The sequence below is a fragment of the Thamnophis elegans genome, chromosome 2, assembly GCF_009769535.1.
Source record: "Thamnophis elegans isolate rThaEle1 chromosome 2, rThaEle1.pri, whole genome shotgun sequence".
NCBI lineage: Eukaryota > Metazoa > Chordata > Lepidosauria > Squamata > Colubridae > Thamnophis > Thamnophis elegans.
The window spans coordinates 17,107,497-17,127,716 of record NC_045542.1 but is presented as its reverse complement, the minus strand read 5'-3'; the positions used below and the strand labels follow the sequence as shown (position 1 = coordinate 17,127,716).

The window sequence follows — 20,220 nt, the reverse complement described above, 5'->3', positions numbered from 1 at the left end:
AACAGAAAGGTATTTTTTCTCGCATATATTAGGATGCCCGTACCCTTTTTTTCCCATAGCAGATTGATACAAAGGAAATCAGCGAAGGTGGGGAAGAAGAGAGAGCTGCAGAATTTTTTTGTATGTATTTTTATATGAATTTTATCTCTTTTTGCTTGAAAACTCAGTTAGTAAGATGGGTGGTAGATACGTTTGATTAAAAACTTATTGTCATATTCTCTACCTCTTCAATCTATGAGGTGAGGAAAACATATAACTGAGAAAATTCATATATGGCAGATCCATTATCCTGGCTTCAAAAGTTATCCTCCGAGTGGTTACTAGCTATGGTAACCATCAATTAGGAACTACTAGTACTTCCTCCCTGCATGGGGAAGCAAGTTTGATGGGAACTTGTCTTTGTTCCTTGCAACAACACCTGACATTATAACATCTGCTTTGTTGTTTGTTGTGCCTGACTGAGTCTGGGATTTTTATTGCCATAATTCACATTTGAAGGACTGTACCAAAACACTGCAGCTTGATGAGAAGGGAAGAGGCATCACACATAACTTAATAGCCCTCACTTAACTCCTAATCTGCTGGGACAAGAGTCAAAGATTTAGTGAAAAGACTTTGGCAAGCAAAAAAAGAAGTTGGAAGAGATAACAAGGGAAGTTACAGCCACATCTTGACAGCATCAGTGTTGTCACTTTGTTTACTGCATAGGACATAAAATTAAGAATGGGTGACCTGCCTTTGAGGCCTATCTCTGTTCCCTAATCTTCATCTAGAACAGAGTTTCTCAACCTTGGCGACTTTTAAGTCCTGTGGACTTCAAGTTGCCATGGTTGAGAAACACTGATCTAGAACAATGCCTTTTGAGCTAATCTGGCCCTTCCATGTTATTCCTATGTTTCAGAAGAGCACAGGGCTCTTCACTACCTCCCATTTGCGTCAGAGCTAAGTTTAAAATTCTGGTACTTTCCAAGATCTGATTTCTCTCATCTCTTCCCATAGTTTTTTTTTTTTAATGCTCTTCTAAATAGGGTCTTTTTCTTCTCTTTTCAATTCCTTCTGCCACAGCTACTAGTTCTGGGATTTTAAGAATCTAGACTTATATTTATATATATTACTATCATCATACCTCAATCTTCATATGACTATGATTGTTTTTACATCCCTTTATATATTTATATATATTTAATTTAAAACATATAACTTGATATGAATTGTAGGTGATTACTGTGGAAGGGATGCACGAAAGCTCTTTGTAATCATTTGACACACTCTTTACAATTTGTAATGGAAGATTTTTTGTGGTGTTTGTTGTGTTTTGTCTGTTTGTGTTTATTTAAAAATAAAAAAATATTTTTAAAAAAATATTAAGACCTTATGACTTATGACCCTAAAATCAGTTCCCTTTCTCTCTGTGAAAATGTTACAACTTTTAAAAAGGGGTTTAAAGACCTTTTTATTGGATTAATGCATGTTTGTTTATGTAGTCTGGTTATTTCAGCCTGTTCTTACTTAGCTGTCAGTTTTCTATTAACATCTGCTTCAAATTATGAATACACTTGGTCTTCAGCCAGCTAATGTTATTTGATTGATTTGTAATTGTTATTTGTGGGATTTTTTTCTTTCTTTTTTCTTTCTTACCATGCCTTGGTAAATATTAATAAATGTATTATTAAGCAAACAGAAGAAGGTTTTCTCCAGTTTGTCCAGGGACAAAGAAATGAAGCACTTCCCTACCCATTTCACAACAGTAGATAAGATGCATCTGTGTATTAGCACATATCTCATCCATTTTCTTGGCAACATTTGAAAGGCCATCAACCCATATAGAGATATGGATGTGAAGGGCCAAATAGAATGTATCTGGTCATGTGCATATCATCTGCCAGGAACACATTATACCAAGCATGCCTTTTCCCAGGACTGTAAATCGGCTTCAGGCAACAGCCATCCAAGTTCATGCAACTATTTTAAAGGGTTCTGTATCTAAATTCATTTTTGTCATTTGATCTGGATCATTGCATAGACTTAAAAGGCAATATTCCAATTGGTCTTATTATTTTTTTAATTTATTATTTTAAAACATCCATTGGGATAAAAATGGGTACAGGTAGTCCTTGTTTAGTGACCACAACTGGAACTGGCAACTCAGCTGTTAAGAAACTGGTCTCTAAATGAAACCACAACTGTGCTTATACAAATGTTATTGAAGTCTATCTGTACAGATTTCAAATACAGGGAGAAATGAAGATAATAAAGCGAATCAATTTGGCTTAGTGGTTAAGGCCACAAGCTAGAAGTCAGGAAGCTATGAGTATCAGGCGAGAAAGTGGGAGATTGTGAGTTTTAGACCTGCCTTCCAATGAAAACCAGCTGGGTGACTTTGGGCTAGTCTTTTTTTTTCAATCCAACCCAGCTGACAAGATTGTTCGGAGGAAAACAGGAGGAAGAAAGAGTATTGTGTATGTTCACACCTTGAGTTATTTATAAAACTATATATATATATATATATATATATATATATATATATATATATATATATATATATATATATATATATATATATATATATATATATATATGAAAAGGGTGGGGGATAAGAAGGAAAGTAGTAAAGAAGAAAGGGGAAAAAAGCAGTGGCTTCCAACTTTTGTTCACTGCAGTAAAGTACAAAATAGAGATCTCTCAATTTTTTACTTTTACATCATTAGTGAATATTAGACACTTCTATACTAGTCGGATCACCCAAAATTTCATAATTTTTTGCTGTTTTGAGCACAAAATAGTCTTGAAGCCGTTTCCAAGTAGAAGCAAAACTGGATGCATTGTTTCCTTAATTAAAACAATTAATTTTGCCATCTCTGCTTGCTGTGTCATGTTTCCCATCCATTCTTCATAAAACCACAACCATGCTTATTATTTTATTTTAGCTTTTTTTTGTTTAGATACTGTGAAGGTCATAAATATGAGAATTGGTCATAGTTACTTTTTCATCACTTTTATAGGTTTATAGGTTTATTAACATTTATAGGCCGCCCTTTTCCCTGAGGGGACTCAGGGCGGCTTACATAAAATCAAGGGAGGGAAATACAAACAATAACGTAGACAAACATAGAGTAAAATAATGAGCAACATTCATTCATCATTCGGGAGGGGCAATTATCTTTGTCCCCAGGCCTGACGGGCTAGCCAGGTCTTAAGGGCTATGCGGAAGGCCTGGACGGTGGTGAGGGTACGAATCTCCACGGGGAGATCGTTCCAAAGGGTCGGAGCTACTACTGAGAAGGCTCTCCTCCTTGTAGTTGCCAGCCGGCACTGGCTGGCAGATGGAACTCGGAGGAGGCCCAATCTGTGAGATCTAATTGGTCGCAGGGAGGTAATTGGCAGAAGGCGGTCTCTCAAGTTTTATAACTAAACAGTCACTAAATGAAACAATCGCTAAATGAGGACTACCTGTATCTTTTTGCCATTTGTTATTTCTATAATGCATGCTCAAGCTTCCCTAAAATATGTTTTTAGCACAAATTTATCTCATGGTCTTTCTTTTTAAACTTTTCCTGAAATAAACTCTTGTTTTTAACATAGCTACTGTACCTCTAAAATATAAAATTTCAAGCCTTATAAACTTATTCAAAAATATATTTTGAAAATATAATGTCCAAGGGCTATTTTATTAATATTATTGCCTTGAAATATATGGACACTAGTAAATTTCATTCATTCCATTCAGATTATACCTGCCTTCCACTCCTAGCAAAGTGGTGAGATAGTCCATATTACGGGTTATCAGTGGAGACTGATCACCAAGGAGATCCACTGAATATTGTTTTTCTAATTATACTATAAGTGGGGAATTTTGTGCCCAACTTTCAGTAAACGAAAGAAAAAAATGATGGCCTAAAATGTGTGCAATAATTAGCTTGTATGTGAAAACTGCCTATAGTCATCGTTAACCCTGCATTTGTGATCCTCAGCTCCAATGTCACAAAACTCACTGGACTGTCAATTTCCAATTCAAGAGAACCTGCCAGCAAGTGTAAGTTACCAATACTACAAATAATTTATTATGGAGTCTTGAATTTATTTGCTGTTTTCATTGCTGCCCTATTTTTTTGCTGTCTAAACTCTGAGTCCTCAAAGCAGTTTCCATTTCTAATTCTAAATGGTCTAAAAGAATGATTGAACTACTTAAGTGACCATTCTATTAAAAATAACTAAAAATGGAAGCTGCCTAATAAAATAACAAATAAGATTAGTAATTGCCATTAAAAAGTCAAGCAAACTGGATAGATTTTAAGTTTAGTCTTACTCTTTGTTCTCAAATGATTTAAAAACATGTTCCAATATGGGAATCTGTCCAAGAAAAGGTTGTCAGTGAGGTTTATAGTTTTAATGTGCAATAAAACATGCCAGTAGCGAAAGAGAGTTTCAGGAAAGCTATATTTCAGCAAATCTTTCCTGGAATAGTATGTCTATTGTTCCTCTTTTGCAATAATTCATTTATAATTTCTTATTATATAAGAAATTCTTATGAAACCTGAGGACTACTTGTATGTAATATTCTACCATCCCTGTTAACAGTAACTGGTCCAATACAAGTAGTCCTCAACATATGACCTGAATTTAGCCCAACATTTCTATTGCTAAGTGAGACATTTGTTAAGTGCATTTTGCCCCATTTTATGACTTCTCTTGCCACAGTTGTTAAATGAATCACTGCAGGTGTTAAATTAGTAACATGGTTGTGAAGTGAATCTGGCTTCCCCATTGACTTTGCTTGTCAGAAGATCGCACCCAGGGACACTACAACGGTCATAAATGTGAGTCAGTTCCCAAGCGTCTGAATTTTAATCACATGATCATGGGGATGCTACAATAGTCGTAAATTTGAAAAATGGTCATAGATCACTTTTTTAAGTGCCTTTGAATGGTCATCAAGTGAACTCCTGTAAGTTGAGGACCATCTGAACATTCCAAGTTGCATATTTTAGAACAGTGTACTAAAGGTGCAATAAATTACTTCCTTGGTTTTTGTATTTGCATTTGGTATAATTTCTTTCATTTCCAGGCGGTTCTATTTACTTAGAACAGTAATAATGACTGCCTTAAAAAGTGTAATAAAACAATTAAAGGAAGAATTAATTAACTAGCAAATTCTAAAACGGGTTCCCAAGATAAAATTGTCTTTGACTAAGTAAAGCTTAGTCTAAGACTCTAAAATAAATATAGATTAAAAGGCCCATAAGGAAAGTTGCCTGCTATAAAAAGATTTTAAAAAACCTTGCCTTCTCTGGATTGTTCAGTAACAGGAGGTACTATTGAAAAGTTGTCCGTCTTCTTTGGTCTAGGATGGTATTTGAAATAACATCCAAAGCAAGTTTGTTTGGTGCAGAAAAATAGTCTTTTTGTAGCTTCTTCAATCTCTAAATTGCTTAAGGAGTAGAATAACAGTGTTGGAAGGGACCTTGGAGGGCTTTTAGTCCAACCCCCTGCTCAAGCAGGAGACCCTACACCATTCCATTTTATTCCACTACAGATAACTGAACTGAATCTAGCCCATTTTTAGGAGTGGAAAAATTGTGACAATTTGATTTTGTTCAAATAATGTATTGCCAGTTGATTGGCTTTCTACTCCCCATTTCTAAAATCAGTTCCCCAAACTCCAAGCACCTGGGGCAATTCCACAGGCTTTTAAATAATTCAGCATATATACCGACTGAAATTACTGTTGTTATCATATAGCAGTTAAATAAGGTTATGACTGAAATCCTTTATCCAGTAGAACCTCTGGTCACGAACGCTTCTGACCACGACCAAATCGAATTCCGACCAAAAAATTCACTCCTCCCCCCAATGGCCGATTTCACCTTCTGTGCCATTTTTTTTGTAAGCGCCAAATTTCCAAAATTAGGTTTGGGTCATGACCAAATCGGCTTGTGACCAAAGTTATACAACGAATTATGGTCATGACCAGAGGTTGTACTGTGCACTATTTTTTTTTGTTTTGTTTAGCTTAAAGCTACTGAAATCTTATATTCATGCACAGAATTGCACTGTAAATATCAAATATTGACCTTTGGGAAGTTAAAAGGCCAAGAACCATTTCTTAGAAAGATCTATAGAAATCCAAGTGTTAATAAGGTTACAACTCACATCCCATTGGAAAGAATTTCCCTTCATTTCCAAGAGCCAGATAAGTTCTCCAGCTTGAATAAGGATTAAGAAAAACTGATGCTCATCCTGACCGATGAATTTTTAAATGCCAACAGAGTTGTGAAACCTTGGACCATGTAATGCTCGAGACCAGGAATTTGTATCTTTAAAGAAAAAGAAAATACAGCTTTCCTTTAACAAGTTTTAAAATTGCTTTGAAGGCTACAAGAGCTTCTGTGGATTAGAGCCGAAACATTCCCATTAAAAAAGAATCAAACATGTTGACAAATAAGGATTTCTAAAATTGTGTATATAAAAAACTTAAATTGCATCAGCATTGTTACTAGTCAAAAAATGCAGCCCATTATTCTCTTGCAGTTATTTAGCCAAAGCAAAAATGATGAAGAGGTCGTCTAGGGAGAAGAATTGCATATAACCAGAAATATGTTTTTTAAATGCCTGAAATATTATGGATGAAATTGCCCAGCAACAGAAATACAAAAAATGACCCTCTCCAAAAGCAGTTTTTTTACAGGCTTCTGTTTAGTAATGCAGAGCGTAAACCAAGCTAGGAAAAGCCTTAAAGAAAGCTGTGACCAGCCTCTGATTTGTAATGGCAATATTGTTTGTATCTGTTCAGTTCAGCTTCATCAGCTGCTTCTCCCAAGTATTCGGGCTAAAAAAACTTACATTTTCGAAATAAAGAATGAGAGGTGCTTAAACATCAATAGCCATAGGCTGTATGTTTTTCAGAGTAGAGAAAGCCAAGAGCAGATGGAAATTTGTCTTTTATTTTTGATTATATTCTTTCTTTCTATCTCTTTGTTGGTTTTCCTTCTTCCTTCATGTATTGTTTCTGTGTGTGTGTCTTTCTCCTTCTCTCTCTCTCTCTTTCTCTCTCTCTCTCTCAACCCCCCCCCCACTTATTTTCTTCCATTCAGTTCAGCCACCACCAACCTATTAACCCATTGATTTCAACCCCATTAAGAAGTAATAATAGAATAGTAATTTGGGCTATTTTTTTATTTGTTTGTTTACTTCCTGCCTTTATTGTTTTTTTACAAATAAGGTGGCAAAGATATCCAACACACCTTCCTCCTCCTATTTTTTTAAAAATAAGATTACTGGGGAAGGGCAAAATTAATCCTTGTAAACATCCTAGCCCCTATGCTGCTAAAAACATTCTGTTAATATTGTTTCTGTACTCAGTTGAATATTGAGCAGGGTAAAATTGTCTGGAATGCCCAAACCCTTCAATATAAAATATTGCTTTCCCACGCTCTAAATAAACATGTTAACATGTTGAGTCAAGTTCTAGATGCGGATGATCTATGTCTTTCTAGAAATCACACAATATGGATGTCCTAACAGAATTCTCCACTGCATATCTGACAGATACTAGAAAATGCATGTCATTTTCTTCATACGCACTCATGTATCCCTTTTCTTAGTCTCTTCAAAGCCTTCAAGGACTGTTCATGAAGATGGACAGTGAGCTAGAAGAGGCCAAGAAGAAGGTTCTGATGAGGCTTCTGATTTGGAAGAGGCAGCAGCAATTGGCTGGGAATGGAAGTCTGTTTGATGAGGACTTGTCCCCGCTGCAAAAGAGGTGAGTTATGCAAAAAGAATGTGTTACTTTTTGTCAGACAGGATGTTATCATTCTGAATCTCTCGTGGTTTAATGCTGCTTAAAGAAGTAGCTGAATGCAAACTTGTCATGGCAATGTCTCTTATGGATCTACTTTCCCTGATAGAGGTCTGTGGTTAATGTTACCATATCTAGAGGAGTCTAGTGGTGTTGGTCGAAGTGTAAATCTTTATATTTGCTTGTCAGATCTCAGATGCATGGTGGCCTACATAACAAGCAAAAGGAAATGTCTTATCTCTATATAGTACTCAGCTCTACAAAAAAAGAAGAAGAGCTAAGCACTACAGCTACACTAAGCACAGGAGCCCCCCGGGGTTGTGTGCTAAGCCCCTTCCTTTATTCTTTGTACACACATGACTGTACCCCATTGTATAACACCAACACAATTATTAAATTTGTGGATGACACGACAGTGGTGGGCTCATTAATAAGAACAATGAGTCTGCTTATAGCAGTGATGGGCAACCTTTTTGGCGTGGTGTGTCAAAAATCGGCAAAAAATCGAGCATAACTCACGTTGTGTGTCACTTCGACAAAAACATAATTTTGCGCAATTTATAGTTTAAACTACAAAAATGTATAATTGCAATATATAATTGTATTTAATAAACCAAAAACAAATTATTTAACATACCTGCTTAGTAACTTCTTTGTTCATCAGTCGATTTCGTATGTTGCCCTTGATATTATTGAACTTGTTTGGGGTGCCGTGAACCAGGGCTGTGGAGTTGGCTGCTTCCAGCTCCACGTCCTCATCAACATGCCGCTCCAGCCCGCCCCTGCTATGAATATTCCTAGTGACGCGAGGGCGAAGAATATGAATATTCATAGCGGGGGCGGGCCGGAGCGGCATGTTGATGAGGACGTGGAGCTGGAAGCAGCAGACTCCACAGCCCTGCCGTGAACTGAGATAAGTGTGGTGCGGTCGTAACCGACAGTCCCAGGAGTAGACTCTCTGTGCCGGCCTGACTGGAGAGAGGCGCGCACTGTTCCCGCGCTCCTCTCCTGCGGGTCCTCCCTCGCCGCGCTGATGACGTGTGTGCGCACGGCACGCATGCCTTACCAGCAGCCCCTGCGCTCAGAAAGGGGCGGCGGCGATACAGTAAGTGAGTGTGGGCGGGGGAGATCACACGTCCTGCCCCCCCCCCCCGTTCCTCCAGCACAGATTCTTTCATCCTCGGCGGCCGTGCAGGAGCCGAGGATGAATCGCATGAAATCCTGTGCGTGTCACCCCAAATAGCTACGCATGTCAGCACTGACACCCGTGTCATAGGTTCGCCATCACTGGCTTATAGGAAGGAAGTACAAAGGCTGACACTGGTGTAAAGAAAATAATCTTACGCGTAACACCAAAAAAACTAAATAACTTATAATTGACTTCAGGAGGAAGAGAGATGTACATTTACCATTGTACATACATGGCGAGGAGGTGGAGAAGGTTGGTAGTTTTAAATTTCTGGCCATTTATATCTCGGAGGACCTCTCATGGATCATGAAAGCTAACATGCTTGTGAAAAGGCACAGAAGAGGCTGTATTTCCTGAGATTGCTAAGGAAGATAAATCTATCTCAGTACTACTTCAGAAGTAGTACTATCTCAGCACTATTGAGAGTGTCCTGACATACAGCATTCTTCCATGGTATGGGAGCAGCTGCACAGCAGATGAAAAAGCTCTACAGAGAATCATTAAAACTGCCCAGAATATCACCGGGCTCCAGTTACCAGCCCTGGATGACATCTTCGCATCTTGCTGTTTGAGGAAATTGCATAACATTCTCAGAGACTCTTCCCACCCTGCTTACAATCTTTTTAGATTGTTGCCTTCTGGCAGAAGATAAAGAACAATTAAAACTAGGACCACACATTTTCTGAATAGCTTTTATCCCAGAGCTATAGTTGCACTCAACAATGAACTAGAGGGCCACCATCAGTGAGCTATTGACAGCTATTCCCCGCTTAGGGGCGGGGAATTTTTTTGGTGGGTGGGGGTGTGTTTGGGGATTGTTATGTGTGTTGGGCCTGGTCTCTAGGTGTTATGTGAATTTCATAGTATGGTATACTGTGTATATAGGTACAATGACAATAAAGTAAAGCTTGTATTGATAATGAAAGCTGAATAGATTTGTATATGTCCTCTCATAGCGATTGCCTGAACTAGTCCCTGCAATTTTCTTGACACGGTTCGTTTGGAAGTGATTTGCTTCCTAGGATTCAGAGAGAAGGACGGTCTGAAGGGTGCCAAGCTGGGCTGTGGGACTAGAACTCACAGCTGCAGGTTTCTAGGTGATTTCTTAACCATTACATCATGTTGGCTTCTTATAGCTGTATTCTACATGTTTACTATTTGTCATAATTGCTCTTGGTTTACTGGTAGTCATGCAGAATGATCAAGAGCGATTCAGACACTGAACCCAATCCCAACCATTGGTCATTTGTATTCCTCACCCCATCTGGTTGACAATATTTTAGTAGCTATTACTCCTTGTATCCTTTATATCGCTCTCATCATAAAAGCAAAATACAGGAATTGGGCATGGCTAGTCAAGTGAAGAGCAGGACCAGGGCAGACATGATAGCTGTGTGCTCCAATATTTGAGGGGCTGTCACATAGAGGAGGGGGTCAAGCTATGTTCCAAAAAGACCAGGCAAGGAAGAATGGATGGAAAGGATCAAGGAGAGATTGGTTCCATAAATAAGGAGAAATTTTCTGACAGCAAGAACAATCAACCAACGGAACCGCTTGCCTTCATATATTGTGGATGCTTCATCACTGGAAGCTTTCAAGCAGAGACTGGACTACCGTCTTTCAAAATTTGTGAAGGTTCTCCTGTCTGGGCATGTGGGGTGGACTAGATGACCTCCAAGGTCCCTTACAACTCTGTTATTCTGTTATACATACTTTACAAAACTGCACATGACATAGAATCCTTTCTAGATGGGACAGCCATCTACCCAGTCTAGAGTTCTCTTTTGAGTCCAGTACTAGTGCTTGATTGTTCTTGATCATGAAGGATCTACTATAGCCTAATGCGATGTGGGCTGGGGAATAAGGGAATTTACTGTAATCTAAAACTTGGAGGGCAAAAGTTAAGGAAGTTTGTTTTAACCCTTGCTAAAAATGGGGCCCATCTTTAGTGCTTGGTAAAAAGTGACTGCTATATGCCTTGAAAAGTTTGCTTGTTTCTTGGAACTTAGATAATTTTGGTTTGGATGGATGTGAGATTTCAGTCTGGGATGTAAATCTGTCATGTTTCTAACAGGTTGGAATGCCTGGTAGACATTTGGTTCCAGTTTCGCCAGCAATTGATTACATCTGGAGTTGAGCTTCAATCTCATATTCGAGAACATCTTGATGATACATTCAACTCTCTTATACAAAAGTAAGGAGGATCTCTCTCATAAAGTGCTGTCTTTCTTTCCCACTGGCGTCTCCTTTCATGCTATGCCTAGTATGGGGATTGTTGTCTGTGTTGCTTGCTGACTCTGGACCATGGATTATCAGCAGGGGAGGCTGAAGATATTCAGAGGAGATCATAAAGATATTCTATCAACTGTTTTTGGTGTTGGTTTTTTAAAGAGTTGAAATTAACATTTCAGCCTAGCATCAGACTCTTGATTCTATCAGCTTTGTTTCCTAGGTGTGAAACATTAAAATAATATTGTGTTCAAATGATGCAGAGCCATGATCTTTGACCCATTTCTCCAATTCGTTGCACATCGAAATCTTCCCAATAATTGTCAAGTGTTCCTCAACCTCAGCAACTTTAAGATGTGTAGACAGCATCCTGACTGGGAGCTTCTGGGAAGTGAAGTCCACACATCTTAAAATTTATGAGGTTGAGAAAGACTGGTTTAAGCAATTGGTTTTTAAAGATATCCCCAACCTGGTCCTTGCTTTCTCATTTTCCCTCCATTCTCCAAAGAAAACCAAAACAAAGAGATTAAAAGCAACAAAAAGCTGTATTTATTGATAAGAGGCTTCTTATCAATAGACTGCATGCACATGTAGGATTCTCTAGGCAAAAAGAGAATGATTACAGGTGGAACAGGTAACTCTTAAATACACAAAATGACAAAGCAATATGGGTGACTAAGGAATAGTTTTTTAAAAAGCTAAAGGGGACATAGAGCTACAGTCTAGCAGAACAAGATTCAGCCATCATGGGAGCTTAGTTCCTTGTTGCTCTCAAAACTTTCTCCACAATTTTCTTTTGCCTTTGTGCTACAAACTGGGACAGGTATTCCTATCTAGAGTCATATTTGACCCTGGAGCTATGAGGGGTGTGTGTGTGTGTGTGTTTGTGTTTGTGTCTGTGTATGTGCATATGTATTTGTATATACACATCTATGTACAGCTTTATATACACACACATAGACACTTATATGTCTCTGTGTAAAGTAATAATGTATTGGACACACTTACGAGTTGTAAAGTGCACATCAAATTTCCCTGAGGAAACAACTTATTTTCCTGAGCTCTTAAATGCACTATATTTTTTGTATTACTCTCTGAAGTTTTAAAAAAACACCTTTTTTTGTTGAACCACACTTCTGTTATAGATTAAAACAGGCAAAATAGCACAGACATCAGAAACCAAGCAAGTAACCTATTTCTTGATCAAGGTTTGTAAAGTGCCAGGAAACCTCACTTTTCCAGAACCAGGTAAAATGGGCTTCATAAACAGTAGCCCATATTTGGTGGAGCAGTGTTTAGAATGCAGAATTGCAGCCTAACCCACTGCTTACCGCCAGCAGTTCGATCCTGAACAGCTCAAGGTTGACTCAACTTTCCTTCTTTCCGAAGTGGGTAAAACGAAGACCCAGATTTGGGGGGCAATATGCAGATTCTGTAAACTGCTGAGAGAGGTCTGTAAAGCACTGTAAAATGGTATATAAATGCTGTTATTATATACATACATACATCATATATACATATATACATATATACATATATACATATATACATATATACATATATACATATATACATATATACATATATACATATATACATATATACATATATACATATATACATATATACATATATACATATATACATATATACATATATACATATATACATATATACATATATACATATATACATATATACATATATACATATACATACATACATTTGATGATCTTATCACGCTAATGACATTAATGTCAGCAGTGACATTTCCTCCAGTTTCATGGCCATTCATGACATATGATCCCCCTTCCCCCAGTTACCAATTGCAAGTCTGCTCATTGATCCATTAAAGCAAGATTTCACTGTACTTGCGAAAAGGTTTGTTTTATATATATGCAAGTAAGAATAAACCTAGCTGTCCATTTCAGAGAGCTCAAGCAGCTTCACATGCCTTCATCTTTTCTATCTTTCTAATTGAATATGCCTTTAATTGTTTATATCTTATACTGATAGATATGTTACAGCTAATAAATTATGAGTATTTTCTCTCCCAACATGTAAAAAATCCAACATCATGCATCTTCATCATTTGCTGAGATATGCGGAGGAACTCATAGTCCCAGTCTCATGAATATTTGTGTATATTAGTCATTGAACTTTTTTTTAGATCATTAGTCATTGATTTTTTTTGAGATATGCCTAATTAATAGTCCAGGTTTATGGCCTGTGACCAAAGATATTTTCTTGGAATATCTTCTTGGATTTACTAATGTTCATATTCTAATAATTAAACAATGTAGGCAGTGTGTAACTGGTAGCTTTTTATGACTTTCATGATCAGATAAAAACTCAGAGGAGAAAACCATTGGTTTGTATTTCACTTTTGTTCAAATACCTTGACAAAAAAGCAAACATTTGTTCTGCAATTATTTTTGACTTCATCATTTTCTTTGGCAGAACCAGCAAGGTGATTTATGATTAAAGCTGTTAACCTCTCTTCTGCCTCCTCCTCCCCATTTTAAGGCACTGCCAGTTGCAGTTCTAACTATAAAGAGTACTTAGATCTATATACAGTTTCAGAGTGCTTTACAGCCCTCTCTAAGTGGTTTACAGAGTCAGCCTGTTGCCCCCAACAATCTGGGTTCTCATTTTACCCACCTCTGAAGGATGGAAGGCTGAGTCAACCTTGAGCCAAGTCAGAATCAAACTCTTGGCAGTAGGCAGAGTTAGGCTGCAATACTGCATTCTAACCACTGTATCACCAGGGTCCCTAAAGTAATTGAACTGTTTTTTTCTGTACTCTTGAAAATGATAAAGCTTAAGTTTTCCTCCTTGAGTATTTATTTATTTGTATTTATTTGTATCCCACCTTTATTTTTACAAATCATTCAAGGTGGTGAACATATCCAACACACTTACCTCCTCCTATTTCCCCCACAACAATCCTGTGTGGTAGATTGGGATGAGAGAGAGTGACTGGCCCAAAGTCACCCTGTTGGTTTTCATGGCTAAGGCAGGACTAGAACTCACAGTCTCTCAGTTTCTAGCCCTGATAGACCAAACTGTCTTTCTGCATGTATGTGTGCATATTTATGTATTCTTGCTCACATAGGATGGGAACAAATATCTTGAGGGTGAAACTCATTAGGTCTTGTCAATTACAAGCAGGAACTGAAGTTTACTCTATTGTACATGTAGTCCTCCACTTACACTTATAACCTGGGCCAAAATTATGGTTAAGCAATGGCAAACATGATGGTCATTAAGCAAACATGGCATTTGTTATGCAACTATATTATACCTAATGGGTGGGGTTTTTTTGCTGAAAATCAGAAGTAAACACTGGTTTCCAGCCAAAATATCACAGACTATGTAACGGCTATAAATGTGGGTTGGTTGCCAAGCATTCCAAAAATGCAATCATGTGACTGCAGAAGGGAAAGCCATTGGCACTTCAAAACTGGGTTGTAAGTAGTTCCGGGGATATCTGTTGTAACTTCAAACGGTCACTAAGCAACTGGTCATAAGTTGAGGGCTACCTGTAAACCCTTCCTTTCCAATGAATTTAAATGTAAATATTAATTCTCTTCATGCTAATTATCCCAATGCCAGGGTAAGTGTTCTGAAGGGTGGGGGAGTGGGGAAAAAAGGTGATAGGATTTTCCCTTTTACCCAACTTCCTTGTGAGTTGAATTCAGGAAACCTTCCCTGATATTTGCATCATTTATGCTCACCTAGATGTTTGGGGTCCTATTCCCTTTAATGCTAGAAAACAAGGCGAAGCCAAGGTAACATAGTAAACACAGTTGCAGTCATGTGATTTTATAATTAGTGACCACTTTGCTTAAAGACCAAGTTGCTGCTCCCAATTGTAGTTGCTAAGCGAGGACTTCCTATACACTGCAGTCAGATTTGCAGGATTAATATTGGCCCTGCTGCATAGAACCTACCAAGAAATTATCCATACAAAGGCTAAAATTACATTAATATTGGTTATTATTATATACACAACAATGTGCAGTTGCACCAGCCAGTTCTTTAGCTGGCATTGGGCCATCAAACGCATAGTTCTTCCCATGAACTAGGATGTCATAATGTTTTGGGGTAGTATATGTGTGGATCCAAATAGTGCTGTCTTGTGTAATCGAAAGATGGACATTTTACCAATGTGCAGGTTTTCTAAGTGCCATCCAAGACTTTCTGGTATGGTACCCAATGTGCTGATAACCGCTGGTACCACCACAACCAGTTTACCCCATCTCTCAATTTTGATTTTCTGAGCTTGATACCTTCAGATTCTTTGACTTCTGTTCTGTTATCCCCTCATATCACCACTTTAATTATCTACACTTTCTTCTTTTCAATCCCAAATCTGATGTGATGTGCCAAGACTTTATCAGTTTGTACTTGGAAATCTCACAATATTTTATCTTGCTCATTTTTGGCTTCTTATGTTTCCCAAAAATTTTATATAACTATCATATGGTAATTTATATAGAGGTTCCAGTGAATTATATTGGCCACGATGTATGGCTGCTGTTTATAATCAGTTTGAGTGATCTTCTTGGACAAGAAGAATACACATATAATCTACTGTTTCTTCTGTTTCTTTGCACAATCTGCACTTTGAGATGACTTTATTTGGTTTGTTTAAAGTAAAGAGATAAAAGAACAAAAACTAATGATAGAAAAATTCAAAAGTGCAGAAAGAAAAAGGCATACAAAGACTTTCTTCAACAACAACTATGAGCATAAATTTACAAAGACCTCTTTCTATAAGTTTGCAACATTACTTCCATTTTTTCCTATTATTTATTTTATCTAGTCATAAATCCTTATGTCATAATTTCATTTGTTTGTGTTTCATGCCAAAATTCCCAAAGCAGCTTCTAATCAGCATTAAAATTAATTATGTCTTTTCTCCAATTAAAGTTTGCCTTCTTAGCCAACTTCACCAACTTCACCACCATTCTTCCATTCTAGATAATGTCAGGTCCATTCTAGGTAATGTGCATATAAAAGTCTTGTTGCTGCAATCAAATATGGAAACAAACTTCCATAAATGTTTGCCCAACTGGTTGACCATTGGTCCAAAAAGATTTTGTTTCAGTTATATATCAGTTTTTAAACTTGTCAAAATCAATGTGTGTATTTCATGTGGCCCAGCAGAATCAGACGAGGAGGAGGTTGAGGGAGGGCCTGGGACCTGGAAGGCTCTGATAAGAAAACATCATTGGAGACAGAGGCAGAGCCAGGGCCTTCTGTCCTCCCCCAGGTGGAGAGGCAGCTGTCCCAGGTGTGCATATATACAGGGAGGAAAGGAGAGGAGAGCAAAGGAAAACAATAAGCCAGCTCTCAGGGAAAAGTAGACACTAGCCAGCCCCTCGCTGGTTGGGAAATAAATAGGAGGGGTTTGGGAGTGGTCGATTGTTGCAGACAATTGTTCATTTCTAGTATACAGCAAAAAATTCGGATTCCTTTGCCAAACCCAGGTTTGTTGGGACTAATTTTTTTTATCCATGTAAATAAAAGACTGTTACTGCCCTGTTATAAAAAGGGTTTTTTTTTTTACTCATGAGTAAAGAGCTTATTATTACTTGTGAAGGCTGGGTTAGAACAGTATTTGACTCCAGATGTTTTGGTTTTTTAAGAGGCTCATCAAACTTCCAACATGCATGCTATCCCATAGTGTTTCCCCTCCCGAAGTTGCTCTTTCCATCCTAAACCAGAATTTTTCCCCCTCTGCCTGCTGTCTTTATGAATAGGGACAGGGAAACTTAGAACTTAGAATAACTTTATTGCCACTTTGAATATACACTAATTGGCATACATTAAAATGTAATTAAGTTGCATACAGCTGTCAAAGGATTTCCACCTCTAATGTAAACATGGCAGGATAAATAAATAAATACATACATACATACATACATACATACATACATACATACATACATGAGGCATGCATGGAAAATTATGCATGTGCCCACATATATTATGACATGGAGAAACAACACAGTCTAGTTCGGATGTATACATGTACATTGCAAGAGAAATAAATCTTGCAAGTTTACCAGATGGATTGGCATAGGGAACAAAGCTGTTACAGAATCTGGTAGTCCTGCTATAGATACTTTGGAACCTCCTCCCAGAGGGGAGCAACAAAAACAGATTGTGAAGTGGGTGTGTGGGGTCTCTAACAATGCTTTGAGCTCTAAACACATAGCACTTGTAAGCAATATCCTGGGAAAGGGAGTAGGGTGAATATTAAACCCTGTTGCTGCTGTTCCCAGAACTGGCTCTTCTGATACTTGAGCCTGGCTTGTGTTTCCCCTCCAGTTCCTTCTTGGTGGAAAAACAGCCCCCGCAAGTTTTAAAGACGCAGACCAAATTTCAAGCCAGTGTCCGCTTCCTGCTGGGACCTCAGTTACTCAAACATCCGCCAACATCATTTCTGGTCACGGCTGACATTGTGACAGAGAAACAGGCCCGGGAACTGACTGCCAACCATTCTGCCTCTGTCTTTAGGTGAGAGACTCCATTGGAGCCTCAGTGTATCTCTCCTGATAGCTTTGTTTCCAAGTTTCTTTTTTTTAAAAGGATGTATTTGGGGTGAGAAGGGAACCAAGGCATAGATTCTTAAACACTGATCTTAAACACAGTGAGAGAATTTCACACAAACTGTTTATAGGAACTGCTTTGATATATACTTTCAGGGCTCCACATATGAACTGTTTCACTCTTTTCATGTTGACGGAAGGAGAAAGAAGAACTGGCAAAATGAGGAGCGATTTATCTCATGTAACTAGTGAATAGCTATAGTAACTTACAGAAGACTTAGAATTAGACTTAGAATAACTTTATTGTCACTTTGAATGTACACTAATCAGCATACATTAAAATAAAATTTCATTGCATATGAAATTTGTGAAGGTGGAGAAAGTGAAGTAACTAAATGAATAAAGTTCATCTTCAACTCAAATGATATCTGGATGAGAGAAACGTATCATAATAGTTTGCCCAGAGAAGTTTTGAAATTATTCTTAATAATATAGCAAAAGATAAATTTATAGGTATATAGAAGTGCGAGAGGGAAAATGAGTAGTAGTTGAAATTCTGCCTGCCAATTAGTCTCCAACTTAAAAAGCAGTCATTCTGTTATTTCTTGGCAACGTACAGGTAGTCCTCAACTTATGACCACAATTGAGCCCAAAATTTATGTGGTTAAGTGAGACATGTGTTAAGTGAGTTTTGCCCCATTTAAGACTTTTCTTGCCAGTTGTTCAGTGAATCATTGCTATTAGTAACCAGGATGTTAAATGAATCTTGTTTCCCTACTTATTTTGCTTGTCAGAAAGTTGCAAAAGGCGATTCCAAGACCTTGAGATACTGCAGCGGTCATAAATATGAACCAGTTGCTAAGCATCTGAATTTTGATCACATGATCATGGAGATGCTACAAAGATGGTAACTGTGAAAAACGGTCATAAGTAACATTTTTCAGTGCTGTTGTAACTTTGAACAGTCGCTGAATGAACTGTTGTAATTTGAGGACTGCCTGTAATGTGATAGCCTGTTTCTTCTCTTCAGAACTAATGTTTCAGAATGAAATATTTTACGAAGACAAGATTAGCTCCAGTGTTTATCCATAGGAGAACTGTTTTCACTATAGCACATAAACTTTAGAGTGGGAACTCTCAGGCCTCAAAGTTGAGTTTATCACAATGAATAAATGCTTCCTGGTAGTAAAGGAACCAGCTCATGATCTCTTGTTTTCCTTTTGACTTCAGTGAAGGCACTGGAGAGATTGTAAACAACACGGCGTCGCTGGATATAAATGCCTCCAGCAATTCTTGTACTGCTCAGTTCAAAAATTTGGTAAGTGGATTGAGAAGAAGTGAGTAGGAGAAGAATTGAAACAGCCTAACTGGTAAGATAGGCTGTAAAATGGGATGAGAAGCAATTTACCCAAAAAATGCAGAGAAAGCAAAATTGGAGGGAAAGGAGAGGTGTTGATCATCTCTGTCATTATGCGTGTGTGTGTAAGCTCAAATCAGTTTACAAGAAATCTCCATGTCATGGTCAGCTTGCTATGCAAACCCTGCTCTGAACCAGACATCAGCAATTTGGGGGTGGGGTGGGAGAAAGCATTGGAATGTGAGGTGGGTATTGAGTAGGGTACAGGAATGTAAGTGTTGGCTTGAAGCCTGAGACTGATCCAGCTCCCCAAGGTCATCAGCTGGGAAAAAGGCTGAGAGACCATTCCTAAAACAACATGAGTATAACCAATTGGCTGGACAATGGACAGTGGGAGACCAGGGGAATGTTTTTCTATGCTATTTGTGTGTGAAAATGTTACAATTAGCTTTTCCCCTTCTATACTCACATGGAATTTTCAGTAAAGTTATACTCTTGGTAAAAGATGTCCTCTTTGCCATCTCAACCAGTGAGACTGTTGACCACCCCAGAAGTAACTCACATTCAGACCATGGCCATGATTAACTTTAGAAATGTAGCAGTGTCAACCATCATTTGGGATGATGTAGCTCAGGTCTTGCACCATGACAAGATGCTAGAGGTGGTAGTATGACGTATATACCTTCAGACTGCCAGAGGGGATAATGCTCTCCCATCTAGATAACTATAAGAGGAAAATGGGTGCAGCAGGGAACATAATTCTGATCCAAGTTTTTTTCTCCCCCCTTCCAAGTTCCATCTTGTAAGGGAACTTTTTAAAAAATGATTTCCCTCATCTTCAGGACTGTTGCCTCAACTCATTGTATTTCATGGGTATAAATCAAAAGGAACCTGTAGTTTTTCTATCTTGCCCAACTTAATGGAAGCTTACAAATATAAAACAAAGGCATCTGAGTCCTCTATTAAATTCCACGAATGAGTGGCCAGAATCAAAAAAGAAAAGGTGATATGTGGGGCTCAAAAGATGTCCATGTAGCGCACGTTGGCATCTTCTTAGACCAAATGTATCTTTTCCTAAGATTGTGCAGCA

General features: G+C 38.0%; 1 protein-coding gene across 4 annotated transcripts in view; it reads left to right on the top strand.

Moving 5' to 3' along the window:
- The window catches only part of STAT6 (signal transducer and activator of transcription 6), a 75,811-nt gene that overhangs the window by 38,191 nt on the left and 17,400 nt on the right, over positions 1 to 20,220 (top strand). For all 4 annotated transcript variants that reach the window (XM_032209286.1, XM_032209283.1, XM_032209285.1 and 1 more), the window contains exons 6-10: positions 3,972 to 4,033; positions 7,602 to 7,759; positions 11,059 to 11,178; positions 17,553 to 17,741; positions 19,004 to 19,091. In XM_032209286.1, coding sequence (XP_032065177.1) covers positions 3,972 to 4,033; positions 7,602 to 7,759; positions 11,059 to 11,178; positions 17,553 to 17,741; positions 19,004 to 19,091 — 617 coding nt within the window. The remainder of the gene's footprint in view (positions 1 to 3,971; positions 4,034 to 7,601; positions 7,760 to 11,058; positions 11,179 to 17,552; positions 17,742 to 19,003; positions 19,092 to 20,220) is intronic.